Source organism: Scaptodrosophila lebanonensis, unplaced genomic scaffold (assembly GCF_003285725.1).
Source record: "Scaptodrosophila lebanonensis strain 11010-0011.00,11010-0021.00 unplaced genomic scaffold, SlebRS2 tig00000001-arrow-pilon, whole genome shotgun sequence".
NCBI classification, from domain to species: Eukaryota; Metazoa; Arthropoda; class Insecta; order Diptera; family Drosophilidae; genus Scaptodrosophila; species Scaptodrosophila lebanonensis.
This window is the reverse complement of record NW_022060529.1, coordinates 2,694,352-2,711,262: the sequence shown is the minus strand read 5'-3', so window position 1 is coordinate 2,711,262 and position 16,911 is coordinate 2,694,352. Positions and strand designations below refer to the sequence as shown.

Below are 16,911 nucleotides of genomic sequence, written 5' to 3'. Positions count from 1 at the left end.
AGGACAGTTCTTACAGAATTAAACCAACAACATGGGAGAGAGCGTTCTGTTATATATGTATGTATGTATACTTCTTTGTATAAGTCACGCCTTTTTCTGCCTATATTCCAATTGCATGCTTTAGAGCATAAGGTAGATCGAACCTCCTAGTCTTCAGCGCCATCCTGTCCCCAGACACCTCAGTCAGTCTGGACATGGAACTGCTCATCATAGCAAATATGTGCTACAATTACCAACAATACACTTACCATATAAAGTGAAAACAAAACAATTGCAATTTTCTTAGAAATATACATTTTTGTTTTGAAAATTGTTGGGCAGAGTCGCAATGAAAATACGTCCTCAAACGGCTGTTGTCCGAAACTTAGTTTCCCAGGAAGCTTTCAAAGGTTTCACCTTAAAGCGTTGCGAAGAGGCAATCCTGCAAAACTTTCAAAAAGCGTCACCCAAAAACGAGCTTTAGAGGAATAGTGAAACCAACCCTTGTATGGCTGTCAGACGCCACAGGTGGTGCTCAGCTGTCAAATCGGGCCATGGCTAGAAAACATAAACAATGGCAATGCGCAGCTGCCTGTCGTTGTAAACAAACACCTGTAACCGGCTCCCAATGGTAAACAATCTCGGGGCGCCGACGCGACAACTGTCAGCGCCGACGCAGTCGATCCCGAAGAGTAGTGCGTCCGACGAAAGCTCGGCACAACAGCTGTCATCTCGTTTTAACGCACGGCGATTGGCGATGAACTCATCGCTGACACAGAAACGTCAGCGAAATGTCAGCCAGAAAACGTCAGTATACAGAGAAAAGTTCTTACAGGCCTCGAATTTTCACACACTAAGCGCACGTATCGCTGAAAATTCCCTCAATTGAAGTTGCAAATAGGCCATGTCTGGCAAAAATGTGTAGTGCATGATAAAGAAAAATATATTAAAGCAGTAATTGTAATAACAATACAAAGAAAAAGACAAGTGCAAGCCAAACACAGACAATAGCTGGACTCGCTGGGATCCGTCGAAGCTGGAAATGATTTTGGGGGCGCGTAGATGGCAACGGCATGCAGTTTGGTGCTGATAATGATCTTAATAATAATGATGGTAGCATAGCAATTTTGGCTAAAATTGAATTAGCCCAGCGAGTGTGTGTGTGCGGAAAGGTGCGGCTAAGTGCGGATTGGTACGGAAAAGTGCGTGCGACGTGTGCAGCTGCAGAATCGTATTTCGTATTTATGTCGCGACTACACTATCCAGCCAGTGCAAGTGCAGCAGCAGCAACATGGCGTGGCCCCCAGCAACAGCAACAGCAACAACAACGACAGGATCACAATCAACAACATACGCTTATCGCTCCTCCTGGCACTCCTGGGCCTGGAGACTATGCCTAAGCGTACTCTGTGTGCTCTTCTACTATCCACATGGTGCCAATTTGCTGCCTGGCGAAAAAATTAACTACAATCTGTGAGTGGCGAGCATAGATAATGCTTGATCTCTAATCCTAATCCTAAATACACACATATTTTATAAAAAACTGCAGCGTGCATTCATGGGCCGACAAACTGGGCATGGAGCTGTTCCATTTGGGCGATTTTATCACCCGTCGCAAGGAGGTGCAAGAGGTAAGTGTGGGGCACGTTTTTATTGATTTTTCCAGCTTAGAGAATGCGCGCGTGCTGCTACTGCTACTGCTGCTGCTGCTGTCCTTTGTATATTTGTTGTTCTTCTTATTTTTGTTGCTTTTCTTTTTTCTGTTTGTTGGCGATGGCAGCAGCAGCAGCAGCAGCAGCAGCAGGCAGCGTATTTGGGTTAAAGGCTGGCAGCCTTTCAAACCAGTAGCCTGGCTGAGCAGGCAATTATAGCAAATGTTTGAGGCATGCCGCGACAACGACTACGACGACACTAAGTCGGTCATCAGCTTGTCTCTTTTATGAGGTCAGTCGCTGTTGCTGCCACATAGTACCAACCATTATGTGGGATAGCTGGTATGTAATTTATTTTTAGGCAGCGCAATTGGATTTTTAAATGAAATCGTCTTACGGGCGCCCATGCTCACACACACACTCACACAAACACGCTGTATGATACTGTGTGTCCAGAAATGTAGCATATGTCTGGGCCATTGGGCCTACTAATAAATACCGTAGGGGTTGTGTACATACATACATAGCCATACAGACAAACATACGTCAGAGCTGGTGTCTGGGTTAGGGTGCTTGACACGTCATTGGCATTGTAAGCAAAGTTTCCAAGATGACGAACTTGAAATCAATGTTTGTATTGTAAATCAATCTAAAAGATTGTAGGATTCTTAGAAATTTTTGATTTATGGCCGTATTTTTTATACCCTGTACCCAAAGGGTACAAGGGTATATTAGTTTTGTGCGAGTGCACATGGAACACACAGAAGGAGGCTTGGTAGACCCCACAAAGTATATATATTCTTGATCAGCATGACAAGCCGAATCGATATAGCCATGTCCGTCTGTCCGTCTGTCTGTCCGTCTGTCTGGCTGTCTGTCTGTATGAACGCAAGGATCTCCGAAAGTATAAGAGCTAGAATAACCAAACTTGGTATACAGATTCTCCTGAGCCCGAGAAAGGACGAGTTTGTTCATTTTTTCTGATCCACCCCCCCCCCCACCCCCACTTCCCCCCTATTAACGATTTTCCATAACTCCCGTAATTCTTGGAATTTTGAAATTTAGTAGTCACATTAGGTTAGTGATTATATATCCGTAGACCAAGTTTCATTATGATAGAATGATTGGAAAAAAAGGTATAGCCATATAACCAGGCCCAATGCACACATACATACATATGTACATGTACACAAACACGCATAAGGCACGATTCTGATGTAAATGTAAATATATGTATGCATGCATGGAATATTTTATATTTAATTCAGTTAATTAATTTAATTAATTTAATTTCTTTTTTGTGGGGTGGTACAGGGTATATAAGAGTTGAGCCTGCTCGACTTTAGCATTCCTTTCTTGTTTTTTCTTAAATCTATTAATATATTACTAATTTCCCATACCACTAAAGGGCATCAAATTATGGAAGCATGCTGTGGTGTGGTTAAACAGCGTATTTAACTTTTAACTTTTGATTTAGTCGTCATACTTATTCTAATTTAATGAAGAGCTTCAAAAAAATTAATAAAGAGAGAATAAAAGTTAATTAGAAAGTTATAAATTCCTAAAGATTTATAAAGCATACGAGGGCTGAATCCGGGAATCTCCACATCTGAGCCCCAACTATTACGGATACCTTATATTCTACCTCTTACAATTCCTTCTGCCGGACAGTCTAGAGGGATAAACCTACTACTACAACAATTTCAATTTCGAAAATATTAAATGTTAGCTCCATAGCAACCAACACAGCAAAATATAGCTTTAGACCACCAGCCCAGAACTCCTTACTGATCTGAATTAACATTCTGCAAATATCATACAAGCTTAGATTCCATTTTACTTCTAAAATCTATAATAAAGGGATGATATGCCACATTTTTAGAGAATAAGGAGAATAGCTTCCCTCAATACAAAGCTTGTTAAATTACTTATCGTATGTCTAGAGAAAAACTATGTTTGTCCTAAAGAATACTGTCATAGAGAAAAACCCCACTGATCTTGATAATAATGGCATCATACTTTCAGAGCTTCAAGGAAGCCAAGGTCGAAGCACGTTCGGGTGGCACAATAGTTGAGGCCATGGCAAAGGAAATAGAAATGATGATGGAACTGAAAATTAGCGCCGTGCGTGTAAGTATGGGAAAAAAGTACAACCTGTGGAAAATTGAATTAAATATATCAATTTTGCAGCGCATCATGGACACTGCTGAGAACACTGCACTTTCTCATCAAAATGAAAAGGCCGATAAATTTTTCTCATATTACAATGCCAAGGATATGCTGGAACCGGGCGAGCCCATGCCAACGGCGCCGCCCCGAGATCTGGATGATAAAGGGGAGCCATTCATTTTCGTGCAGCCCAAGGAGCTGGTTTTGACGCCCAATGCCGAGTTCCATAATACTCCGGTCAACTTCAGTGTCAGCTCAGTGCATGTGCCAGTGAATGTGTTTGATCGAGGTTTGAACTAAATGCTCTAATAACTTATCTGTGCTTTGTCTCCTCCTCTCTCAATTAGTCTCTCTATCTATCGCTCGATCGAACTCTGTACCACACTGTGTCTATGTTATCGTAACTTAAGCTTATAGCACACGAGCAGCCCAACAAAAACAACAACACCCATAGATACATACATACATATGTTTCTGAACACACCGTCTAAATGTCTGAATGTAGCTTTAAGTCTAAGTATATGTATTTGTCTTGCCCGATCGCTCGCTCGCTCGCTCGCTCGCTGTATGCTATTTTCGAATTTAGTTTATCGTTCAAGTTCTATCGAATGAATGTTGCGCCTTCTTTTTCTTTTTCAATTTACAACCGCTTAAGTCAATGCGCGCCACGCGCACGCGCAGCAAGCAACGCATCGCCGCACTGCGAGCACCCATCATGTACCTAATGATCGCAAGCACAACTGTACCATCGATTGCCCAGTGCTGCGTTACGTATGTTGCTGGCGCGTGGACGTGGTGCTCTGAATGTTATATGCCGACACGCGGAATGCTTTGCCAAAAACCGTACAACACCCAACTAAGCCACTGCGACAATCACCCAAAACCACACTGAAAACTACAACAACAACAACAACAACCACTACAGACAGCCACTGCACCGCCTTGTGCTATGTTTGTGTTCCCCCTCTTTTCCCAGTACCATGAGCCTACCAAATGAACAAACAACAACATTAAAACATTAATTTCGTCCAAATCAAGACTAATCAATTTTTATACAAATTCTTACCGTTTCTTTTAACATTATCTTCATTGACAACAACAACAACAACAACCACAAAAATTGATTGATCGATCAACAAATTACAACACACAACTCAACAAAACATAATCACATCGCCATCATATAACAAACATGATTACCACACAATTACAACACCACAGCATCGGATGTTATTAAAGCTATTCAATGGTCGGAGAATTTGGATCAGATATTTCGTGATAATTACAAAAAAGATCCAACTCTGTCGTGGCAATTTTTTGGCAGTTCGACTGGCTTTATGCGTCAATTCCCTGCAGCAAAGTGGAAGAAAGACGTACCGGTCGATCTATACGATTGCCGTCTACGCTCTTGGTATATGGAAGCAGCGACTAGTCCAAAGGATGTTGTTATCCTAATGGATGGATCTGGTTCAATGTTGGGACAGAGGCTAGATATCGCAAAGCATGTTGTCAATACGATTCTCGATACATTAGGTACAAATGACTTTGTGAACATCTTCACCTTTGATAACGAAGTGAACCCAGTCGTCGGATGTTTCGAGGACACATTGATTCAAGTATATATACTTCTATTTTTACAAATCAATTTCAATTTTCCTTTTCACATTTACTTTCATACAAAATTAATTTTTAATTTGTTTCTTTTTTGACAAATCACAATCGATGCGGTTTCAAACCAAACCTAAAACGGTTCAAATTGATTTGATTTGACATTTGAAAAATTACAACAAAAACTGAACAAAACAAAATCAAAATCAGGCCAATCTTGGCAACATACGAGAACTTAAAGAAGGGATTGAATCGTTTAAACCCAAATCGATTGCCAATTATACCGCTGCATTGACAAGAGCTTTCGAAATATTGGAAGAGACCAAGACGAGTTCACGAGGTGCGCAATGCAATCAGGCTATTATGATCATAGGTGATGGGGCACCCGAGAATAATCGCGAGGTTTTCGAGTTACACAATTGGCGCGATCCGCCCTATAAGCCGGTGCGTGTGTTCACTTATTTGATTGGCAAAGAGGTGGCGAATTGGGATGATATACGGTGGATGGCATGTGAGAATCAGGGATATTATGTGCATCTCAGCGATACGGCTGAGGTGCGCGAAATGGTATTAAATTATATACCGGTTATGGCAAGACCACTAGTATTGGGTAGGCATGATCACCCGGTAATTTGGACACAGGTCTATGCGGACGTTGAGGTGGGTCCATCTTAACACATTTAATTAATGATCAATTCTTAAGCTCTACACTAAAATTCACGCCCTAGGATACCAAGCTATCAGACTATTTGTGGGAGATTAAACAGTGCGAGGAGCAAAAGAACGATGTCTGGGAGTATCGGCGAATCAATGATCGCATGCTTGAACCGGGCGAGATGCAACGTCGCGAATACAGACGCATGAAAGCGGTAAGATTCTGTTATACTTTTATACTCGAAGCACATTTATCCAATACTGGCGATACTTGTATACAAATATTTTGTTTCAGACCTGGAACCAGCCAGTCGACTCAAATGTCTATCAATTCATGACCACCGTATCCATGCCCATTTATGATCGGCGTGAAAATGCGGTAAGTCTAGCTCTGGCCGTGCTCGTGCACCGTCTATTAAAAGAAAAAAAGCAAATATTAATAATAATAATAACAACACAATTAAAATGAAAGCAAACCAAAAGTTAGCACCGCAAAATTCTTTATCAAAAATCTATAATCGCAGGCAGCGCCGCGTTCATGATCACTCTATCGAAAACCAAAATACCAATACCAGTACCAAGCCATAACTCAATCTATCTATATTACAAACTCACTATATACTACTATTACTACTTATATTAATATTTTATGCGTTATATATATATATATAATATAAAACACAACTACTACTACAACTACCAAACTATACACAACAACCACAGAATATCACCGAAGAAGTTTTAATAAATGAAGCACTCTGGGAATTGCAAACACGTGAGGTACAAACTAATGCCAAATTCTAACAAACTCTATTCAAAAAAAAAAAATTCAAATGAAAATTTGCGTAAAAGTATTTACATGCTCTTAAATGAAAGTTTTATATACGCCAATTTAATCGCATAACGTATTGAATTCTATATATATTATTCATAAATATATATATATATCTATGTATACCTTTAACTAAAGTAAACGATTTGTTATACTTTGCGCTACATACATGCATACCTAAACCATAAATATTTAACCGATATATATTCTATATTTGTATATCTAATAACTATATCTAACAAAATACGATATATACTACTAGCTATATGGTCTAGGACCATATCATTCTTTAGCAAATTTTGCGATTCTAGTGTGTTGACCACGTACTAGGTACAAAACAAAAATTCAACTCAATTGGTAATGTATGTAACGAAATATACTCGTATATATAGCCATATATAATTTCTTTTATACTCGTATATAAATATCTACTCGTAACATAATTAACAATTTATAGCAATGCCTCGTACTTATATCTTACCTAACGTACTCGTATATAGAACATTTTATACTCGTACACTACCTAGCATTTTGTGTAGTTCGATTTGTTGTTAGAACGTATAACGTATAAATAAGATGAAACCGGATTAGGCCCAGTCGCTTCAGCGAATGACATGAATGAAAATATATAGTACATAGCTATAGCGCCTATACTTGTAGTAAGCGCGCTATTCAATCCCAATAGAAACTCCCAAAGTCGAGCCTAGCCATTAATTGTTGGTATGAACTACTCGTTGATGTTTAGATAGGCTTGTATAGTACATAGTGCCGAGGCGCTGGAGAGCACACAAAAAACTCAACATGACAATACAAAGACAATTCCCATAACAATAACAATAACAATACACCAGAGTTCAAAAATCAATTATAATTATATACTTACCTGACTACATTCGGGCGGTAGAATGCCCCGAAAATCGAAATTGGGCAGCGATACTGAGCAATAAAATGCCTCAATTGTACAGGATGCTCAATTGCTCAAATGAGGCACCTTAGCATTAAGTTTTTATACCCTTCATATGCATAAACAATTAATACTTAGGCCCTTGAGCAGCCCCACTGACGGGTGGCAAGAAAAGTGGTTTTAGTGTTTTAGAATATTTTGTTCCAGGCATATATAGTAGGCTTCGCACCCAGCTATAGCTGCAGCTCAACCAAACACCTGCCCTAACTGCCCATCCACCCAGACCAACCACCAGCCCCCACCTTTGATTTGCTTTAATTCCTAGAAATTACATTATATGTTCACTAATTTGATTAATCAATTTATAATTAATGAAAACAAATACCAATACAAATTCACAGCTCATTAATCTAACGACCGATATAAATCCGGCTGCCAAAATAAATATGAAAGTTGTGAGTAAATTGTTTACAAATTTAACAACAAAAATCCACAGCAACTGTACGAACAATTTTCGAAATTCAAATTAATTTAATCAACTTCCTTTTTTGCGCAATTCTGCCATTTTTTTGTCTATTCTTAAGTGTGTGCCACGCATGAGATTAAAAATTATTTCAGCATTCTACCGTTTCTGCTTATAGTTTGAGCACATTACATCAAATAATGCATTTGATTTTCTGTTATGCCTTAAAGTATATTTCATTTTTTTGTTTTGTTTTTATTTATAACTTTCCACTGTCCAACGGATGCACCATACATATGTACTTAGTATCTACTACTAACATTTTATTGCTAACCTCTCTGGAAGTTCTGTGTAGCGCTTCTGCTAACTGCTTCACTTGCGCATTAGTTAAGAGGCACTTGAAATCTCTTGTAGGCAACGGCAAACTGCAAAACCTAAATACTTTTAAACTATTTCAGATTTATTCTTCCAATTTCTCCTTAACCCAACCATTTAGCCTCCAAGCACATTTTGTGCCTTAGGCCCTTTGCTTCGATTAGAATTAAAGTGTGTTCACACTGTGTGTTTACATTGCACAACAAACTGTGTGAAGGGTATAAAAACTATGAAAATGAAAACTTCAACTATTTATACACATGCACACACACACACACACACACAGAGAGAGACACTCCAGCCACACTTACAGTTCACACAAACACACTCCTGTAAACTGTACTTCTGAGGAGTGCACAACAAACAATCGCATAAACTGTGTCTTCCACCTTTTTGTACATTTGGCCCCCTCTAATCGAGCCACGACAGCTTTTTACACAACTTCTGTTTAGTCCTAAGCTCATTTTTTATTCAATTCTAAAAACTCCTGTAAATTACTTTAATATTTTATTTTGCCAACGATTTTTTGCTGTCGGCCAAAGTCTCAATCTAACCTTTCTCTATACTCGTGCTACTCGCATTTTCTTTCAGTTCACACTATATAGTACACTTTTATGTTTACACACAACTGCTCTACTCTCATATGCTCTTAGTACTTACTACTAGCCATGTAATTAGCCACAGCAAATTTAACTAAAAAGCAATTTTCTGTAAACATACTTACTCGTATAAATGAAAGTCATTTGAAATCGATTCCAACAAACAAATATTTTGTATTCGTAAGCTCTTGCGTAGTAACAAATGCTTCTCATATTTGCATAACCCATTCTTTTTGAAATGCCTTTAAAGTGTAAGCCGAATCAAAATTTCGTTTTTGTCTTAGCAATGCCATTTATCAAATTACAAAAATTTAATTCATTTTCAGTATTTGATTAACATGCAAACAGAAATTCTCTGTACTTGTACTTGTATTGAAAAAAAAAAAAACACAATTTCTTTTCTATATGTTTTGTTCAAATCAATGTTAACCCCTTTTCATTACTCACCTCAAACTTTTGCTCCTGTGCAGACAAGAATTGCTAATATATTGGGCGTGGCTGGCACCGATGTGCCTATTAGCGAAATAAAAAAGCTACTCTCGCCGTTCTTGGTAAGTATCCAGATACAGAATGTACAAGTATGGTCGTGTCCGTTATTTATTATCTTAACCCCGACAGCTCGGCGTTAATGGCTACGCGTTTATAGTAACCAACAATGGTTATGTACTATTCCATCCAGACTTTCGTCCAATTGTAAGTGCATATAATAGGAGACTATTTAAAACTAACTTATAATAAACGACCTATTTACTTTTCTGCAGTTCCAAGGTTATATTTTGAAACCTGCTTACAATAGCGTTGACATGATTGAAGTTGAGCTATTGGATGATGATCGAGCCGCCAGAGACTTTAATCCAGTGCTGCTGACGGTAAGCTTGGACCAAAACCGTATGAAGGCTACCAAAAATAATATAACATTTATTGCAGATACGCGATTCCATAATCAATCAATCGACAGGCAGCAAATGGATGTTGGTTAAAAATCATTTTGATGAGATGGTAAGTCTTCCAGTCTAATATGTTAGTCTGAAACCCATTATGTTAGTGTTGAAAGGGTTTTTTGATCGTCTGTCTGAGAGGTCGTTTGCCTTCAATCTATTATTTTAATAATTATTTTAAATGTATGTTCGTTAAGGTTCCCTTAAGTTAAACATTACTACCCGAAGAAAATAATGCTCAGGCCATAACTTCCGCACCACAGCTAGATCGCCTTTTTATACCCTGTACCCGTAGGGTAAAAAGGGTATATTAGGTTTGTGCAAAGTATGTAACATGCAGAAGGAAGCATCTCCGACCCCATAAAGTATATATATTCTGAATCAGCATGACGAGAGAAATCGATCTAGACATGTCCGTCCGTCCGTCTGTCCGTCCGTCTGGATGAACGCGAGGATCTCAGAAACTATAAAAGCTAGAATAACCAAAGTTGGCATCCAGATTCTCCTAGGTCCGAGTAAGGACGAGTTTATTTTTTTTTTTTAATTTTCCCCCCCTGCCCCCGCTACAGAATTTCGTCAATAGCGTCCACATTTCAAATGCTACCTAAACCAAACTTTGCACACATAATTTATATATAATTCTAAGAAAAGTTATTAGCGAAACAAATTCTCGCCAGTACAACCCCCCCAAACTGCAGCAACAAGTTCGCTCTTCTTCTTCCTCTTTTTGCTGCTGCTATGGGCGCATATAACTCAGTGACGGAAGTTTACCTGGGTACAGGGTATTACACTGTCGGGCTTGCTCGACTGTAGCGTTCTCTCTTGTTGTTGTTGTAGCTGATGTTATAGTCTGGCACAGTCGACTATAACTTTCAAGATTTTTTTTAACATTAATTCAAAATCCAATTCCAAATCCAAATCCAAATCAGAAACGCGTTGCTCGTATCAAGCGCCAATATTACTGGAATGCCATCAAGAATACCCCATTTACACTAGTCATCAGCTATCCGGAACAGTATGGCGTCAGCCGATTGGCCATACGTACGGAACAGGATATACATCGTATCAGCATAAAGGGTTCAAATATACGCAGCTTCTTCGATGGCAATCGTTGGAAAATACATCCCGATTGGTAAGGAATTCGATATATATAGTGCTATATAGCATATTACCGATTCTTAACTCACCTCGCAGGCTATTTTGCAAGCACAGCAACAAGACATTCAAAACGCCAGAAAGAGAACTTTTGTTTTTTCTGGAGCGTATGTCAGAGCCAGGTTGGAGATGGCCATCGAGTCGAAGCGCCATGCCCCCGGAACATACGGCAGCCATGTTCTGTGAGTATACCTACCAAAATCTGTTGAATGAGTGATAAGAAGATAAGTCGCCTTTGATTTGATTTGATGACGCTGCTGTTGCTCTAAGTTTGTTATTATATTTGATGTTTTACGTTTCCATATAATACTATACTCATGCTCGAAAATGCTCGAAAATGAAAAATGTCGTTTGCAATACCAATCAATAATCATGCAAATTCACAGCTAACAACTCATCAGCTGGCCGATATCCATCAATCAATGAAAAAGAAAGCTACTATTGTGAGTAAATAAGTCTAACAAACAGTTGTCGTACTACATTGCCAAATCAGCAAGTCCATTATAGTAAAGATTATTTGTAATTTGTGAACACATTCGAACGACTTTTGATATTTGTTTTTTTTAAAAAAAAAAAAAAAAAACACAAAACAACAATAATTCCAATCACTTTGCACTGGCACCAATTTTATTTTGGTACAATTATTACCAAGTAGGATCCCGCTTTCAAACTATTATTATTGGATATGCATAATCAATGTAGTCGTCACGACGTCCAGTAGAAATTTCTTCCACATCTCCTACTCGCATCAGTGTAATTACCACCTTAATAGTTAGCTGCGAAATTTGCACCGAAAATTGTTGCATGGCACAACGTTACTTTTGTTTACTTTTTGTTTTGGGTTCACAATTTTAAGGCGTATTTGCACTTTCAAGCGGCAAGGGCCACTAATTTATAAAGGTTGCGGAACTGCTAGACTGCGGAAGTGCGCTAATCCAATCTAAATGTTAATTGGCAACAACTACACTCTTGGGCTTCGTTATGCATTAAGTTATATGGATTTTTTAGAAAACGAAAGCACTATGCGCAAAAATTCAAATATACAATGAAGTTGCGAAATATCTGAAAGAAAAATGAAAAATCAACCATCAATTAATATTATTATTAGTATAATCGGTAATACCATGTACCCTAGGATATTCTCAAGACTCTAGACGCCAAAGGTACCTATTATATAATAGAAGAACCACCAATAACTTTTGAACCATAACAGCTAGACAAACCAAACTTGTTATGTAGACTTTATTTATTAACTTTTATATAGCGATCACTTTTAATAGGATCAAAGATTTGCTAAGAATGATATCTTCCTCTTGATATTTCATCGTATATAGTAGCTTAAACGATCGATGCAGAAGTGAAACTTTACAACAACTTTTTTGGCGATAATGATATTTCAAGCAGATTTGGTATTTATGAGTTTTAAATAGAACCTCATGGCATCGGGGCAAAACTCCACCTTAGTACTAAACATTCTTCTGTATATAATATTTCGAAATCATAAACAATTTTGATAGAAGAGTCTAAAGTTTTATTAAAATCACTGATATATATGTATTATGTGGCCGGAATTTGTGATGATTGGTATTTTATTTGACAAATTGAGGTCGAGCGATAAAATGTTTACAGGGTATTCAAGCATTGGGCTGGCACGACTTCGACGTTCTTTCAGTAAATCGCTTGATAAGTCGACAATAAGGGGTTTTCAACAACAATAATTTTTACCTTATTCTACCGTAAGCAAGTCGACATGAAAAGTATTTTTCAACAACAACTTCAATATTTTAAGAAAGTATTTGAAAGTATTGAATTTAATATAAAACAGTGATCCCAAATGGATTAACATCACGTTTCGCACAATCTATGTTATATGTTATCTGTTGGCTCCTCTATTTATATGAATATTTATCCTCCATGGTATTTAAAAACTATATAATTGACAGCTCATTGCTAATTGGATATAATTTTGGATTTCAGGCGATCGACAGCTAATGCAAGCGCTAGTATTCGATGCACGCGTCACCGAATGGTTCTCCAAAAATACGAGTTTTAACTCTAAAGATGACAAGGGGTAAGTGCCCGAAACCGTTTGTTATTGAGGTTATTATGCATACTGAGTGCGCTAGGCTCGTTTGGTCACACACACCAAGTACAGTCAACGCCTGCAGTGAAATACTCTAGCCATTCAAAGGACGCACCTATTAATCATTTTCATTTCTACGTATACGCTTTTCTTTTCTCATTTTTCTTTTGCGCGTTTTTTACCAATTTTTTCGTGTACTCGTATATTGTCTTTTTCATGACTACAACTTTTTTGCACCCACAATATATGTCTTAATATTTAAACCAACAAACATATTGCCTCTCATATATATACAAACAAATAAAAAAAATGAAACCCAAAACAAAACCTCTTCGTCAAATGCTTAGCACAAGCGCATCAAGCCCAATAGCCGTACTAATGGGTTTGCTGCCAAGGTAAACAGAAATGTCGTGTAAACAAGTCTTAGCACTGTACCTACTGCCAATCGTGTAAACATTCTAATATTCCAACTTTTCCACCCCACACAGAAACGAGTTCAAGCAACGTTTCGGCATTACCGTGGCCTTTTTGGCTACACACAGCGGACTAACCCGTTGGCATGAATTTCACACAAATATGGCTGAGGAGCCGGGTGCCGGGTAAGTGCTTTTCAACTAATATTAAAAGCTATATATCAGGATATCCTATCTTAAAACATTACAGTGAGATCTTTAGTCAACACAATAAGCGCGCCATTGATGAGATTTGGTATAAACGCGCTGTGGACCAACATTTTATACGAGAGGAGAGTTTTGTTTATTCCGTGCCCTTTGATGCGGGCGGTAAGTACATATACTATACACATATGGTTACAAGTGATCAATGCTTACCTCTTCTTAAACCTTATAGAGACTGGCTCGGAAATCATTGTAACTGCGAGTCATGCCATTTTTCATAGCGAGGGCGGCAAGAATGCACCCGCCGCCGTTGTGGGCTTTCAGTTTCAACACTCAGCGCTCTATAAACTCTTTCATAATATAACAGGCAATGTGAGTGCATTAGCAGTTCTGTGTAGTCTTTCGATCTTGAAATCCTTTCTAATATCCGTATATTCTTCAATAGGCCTGTGCCGTGGATGATAAAGACTGCTATATTTTGGATAATAATGGTTATATTATAGTATCCTCTCGAGTTCACGAAACAGGCAAATTTTTCGGAGAAATCAATGGCGCCATAATGAAGCGTCTAGTGGAGGAGAAGGTGTATAAACGCGTGATCGTATACGACTATCAGGCCGTATGCTTTGAGTCAAAGAACGATATAAACGCATCCAATATGCTGCTTTCGGTTAGTCCCCAAACTTTTTCTCTCCACTCTCCACTCTCTGATCTCAATCTCAATCTCTCCCCCTCTCTCTCGCAGCCGCTATTTCATCTGATGCGCCTAGGCAAATGGCTGCTACATACTGCGCTGTGGTATATTGTACAACTGCTGCAGATGACTCCGGGTGTTGCGGCCAACTTTGGCGAGGCCTATATGGATGGCAATATAACGGAGCCGGAGCCGGAAGATAGCACCCAGGTGAAGAACACAGCCTGGCTGCGCTACGTGACGCTGCATCGCACACGCCTCAAGTCGTGCGACATGCAGCGTGAGTTGTACACGCTGTACAATGAGAAAGACAATGTTGTCTACAATATGACAGCGCACGCATGCGAGCGGCCATTTGTGGTGCTGCCCATACCGGCCAGCAATCTCATTTTGCTGGTCATCGATCAGCTGTGCCCCCGGGAGGGGGCCCTCGTACTAACTGTGAATCCCAAGCCCATTGACTATCATCTGTCGCCCAACGAGACGTTGGCCTGTTATAAGCGCGCGCGTGAATTCAGTCGCAAGCGACCGCAGAGTTGCATCAGCCGCCATGCTAATGTAAGTTCGAACACTCTCTCGCCCTTTCGCTCTCTTCTACATATTTACTATACTGAATATGCATTTCTCTTACTTTCGATTACAGGAGAGCAACATCAAGCTGTGCGGTAAGGCTTGCAGCCTATATGCGAATCTTACGCTACTGTTACTCAGTCATGTGCTCAGTCGCTTGCTTTAACGGCGGCTAGTAATAACAACAACAACAACAACCACGACAACTACACAATTTGTTTAGAAAAATCTGGACAAAGTGTTTATGTATTATATATACTATATATGTATAACTGAAAAAATACTTTTGGGAAGCAACAAATCCACAACATTTTTTACTCTCAACGCTTAAGCGCCGTTCATTTTTCAACATTTTTCAAATTAGTTTAATTCTAGCCTTAAGTACTTAAGTAGCTAATACTAGAGTTTCGAATGTTGAGTTTTGTGTTTGTATGTTAACTAAAATGTAACAGTGTGTGCTGCCTATGATGAGCGAGATGCTGCGCTTTATTGTAGACCTTCCAATAGACAAATTAAATATTTATTGTATAATTATTTAAAATACAAAAACAAAAATACTAAATGCATATAAACAAATTCCAACAACGGCCTTAAGAAACTCGCAATGAAAACTTAAACCAAAAAATAATTAAACATTTTGACAATGCCGCGTGCTTCTAAGTAGGCAATGGTAAAAAAAAGAAAAAAAAAAAAAAAAAATGCGCACACTGTTAATGCCGACTACTGCCCATGTTATATGAATGCCTGCGCAAGTGTGTGTGTGTTATTGTGTGTGTGAATGAGATCGATATTGAGGTTATGTGCGTGTACAAACTTAATTTAAGATTGCCACATTTGTAAGTACGAGTAAAAAGGAACTATGTTAAAAGAAAATGAACAACCTAACTAAACCAAATATTGATGAACCATTAAAATATATTTATATATATTTAAAAGTCAAGACACATGCATTACATTTAAGTAGCTTTTGTATATTTGCTTAGCTTAGCCCAATCAATACAGCAAAAATAAAACAGACACACACATTAACTCAGTCAGCCAGTCTCACTCAAATGGCGGCCGGTGAAAGCACTTTTATAAACATTCGTTAAATTTAGAATAACTAAAATGGAAACAAAAGGAATCCACAGAAAAAAGGCAGAAAGCTATTGCAATGTTTTTTATAGATATGTACTTATATACGAGCAGTATATACACATGCAATGCGCATACCATACATTATATACTCAATAACATTGATAACTAGCATAACCCACAAGTACCTATATATAACTTTTTATTACTACTTGATACGAGCCACAGAACTGAGAAGCAGCCACAACAGCAGCGTCTAGAGAACTTTAAAAAAAAAACCAAAACCAAAATGAAATATACATACATACCTACTATAAATATAAAAGTTATTAAATTTAAATTAAAATAGCTGAAATTTACTAAGCGGCAAGCACCTAAACAAAATTTAATGAAATTATAACTAGGAAAACTTTACACTAAATATGTGTATAATGCAGAAACTTCTCCCAACTCACACTGTACATCACACATACGATACTAATGAGTATGTAGGTAACTGTAAGCTTTAAACAATATTTCGTAGTAGTTTTCCATGTGCCATACCA

At 38.3% G+C, this 16,911-nt stretch overlaps 1 protein-coding gene across 3 annotated transcripts; it reads left to right on the top strand.

Annotated features, from left to right (window-relative positions):
• Window positions 1–885: 885 nt before the first annotated feature.
• LOC115620620 (voltage-dependent calcium channel subunit alpha-2/delta-3) lies at window positions 886–15,895 on the top strand. Of its 3 annotated transcripts, XM_030513948.1 has the most exons (23): window positions 886–1,452; window positions 1,529–1,610; window positions 3,657–3,761; window positions 3,822–4,089; window positions 5,022–5,416; window positions 5,619–6,068; window positions 6,137–6,277; window positions 6,358–6,441; window positions 6,786–6,842; window positions 9,706–9,786; window positions 9,854–9,928; window positions 9,997–10,104; window positions 10,163–10,234; window positions 11,103–11,305; window positions 11,368–11,510; window positions 11,715–11,771; window positions 13,306–13,399; window positions 13,900–14,010; window positions 14,075–14,193; window positions 14,261–14,400; window positions 14,474–14,698; window positions 14,774–15,280; window positions 15,366–15,895. In XM_030513948.1, exons 1-23 carry the CDS (start codon window positions 1,271–1,273, stop codon window positions 15,456–15,458), a joined length of 3,792 nt encoding a protein of 1,263 aa, XP_030369808.1. In that variant the 5' UTR covers window positions 886–1,270; the 3' UTR covers window positions 15,459–15,895. The 3 variants fall into 3 exon arrangements, with proteins under 3 accessions (XP_030369808.1, XP_030369817.1, XP_030369824.1); XM_030513957.1 differs by lacking the exon at window positions 11,715–11,771; XM_030513964.1 differs by lacking the exons at window positions 6,786–6,842; window positions 11,715–11,771.
• The last annotated feature ends 1,016 nt before the right edge of the window (window positions 15,896–16,911 follow it).

What these genes read in the sequence shown, in the direction of transcription:
- LOC115620620 (XM_030513948.1), top strand. Translation starts at nt 1,271, where the DNA reads ATGGCGTGGCCCCCAGCAACAGCAACAGCAACAACAACGACAGGATCA. An exon ending in AAAATCATTTTGATGAGATG is followed by an intron (nt 10,235 to 11,102) that starts GTAAGTCTTCCA and finishes AATCCAAATCAG; the next exon opens with AAACGCGTTGCTCGTATCAA. An exon ending in TGAAAAAGAAAGCTACTATT is followed by an intron (nt 11,772 to 13,305) that starts GTGAGTAAATAA and finishes TTTGGATTTCAG; the next exon opens with GCGATCGACAGCTAATGCAA.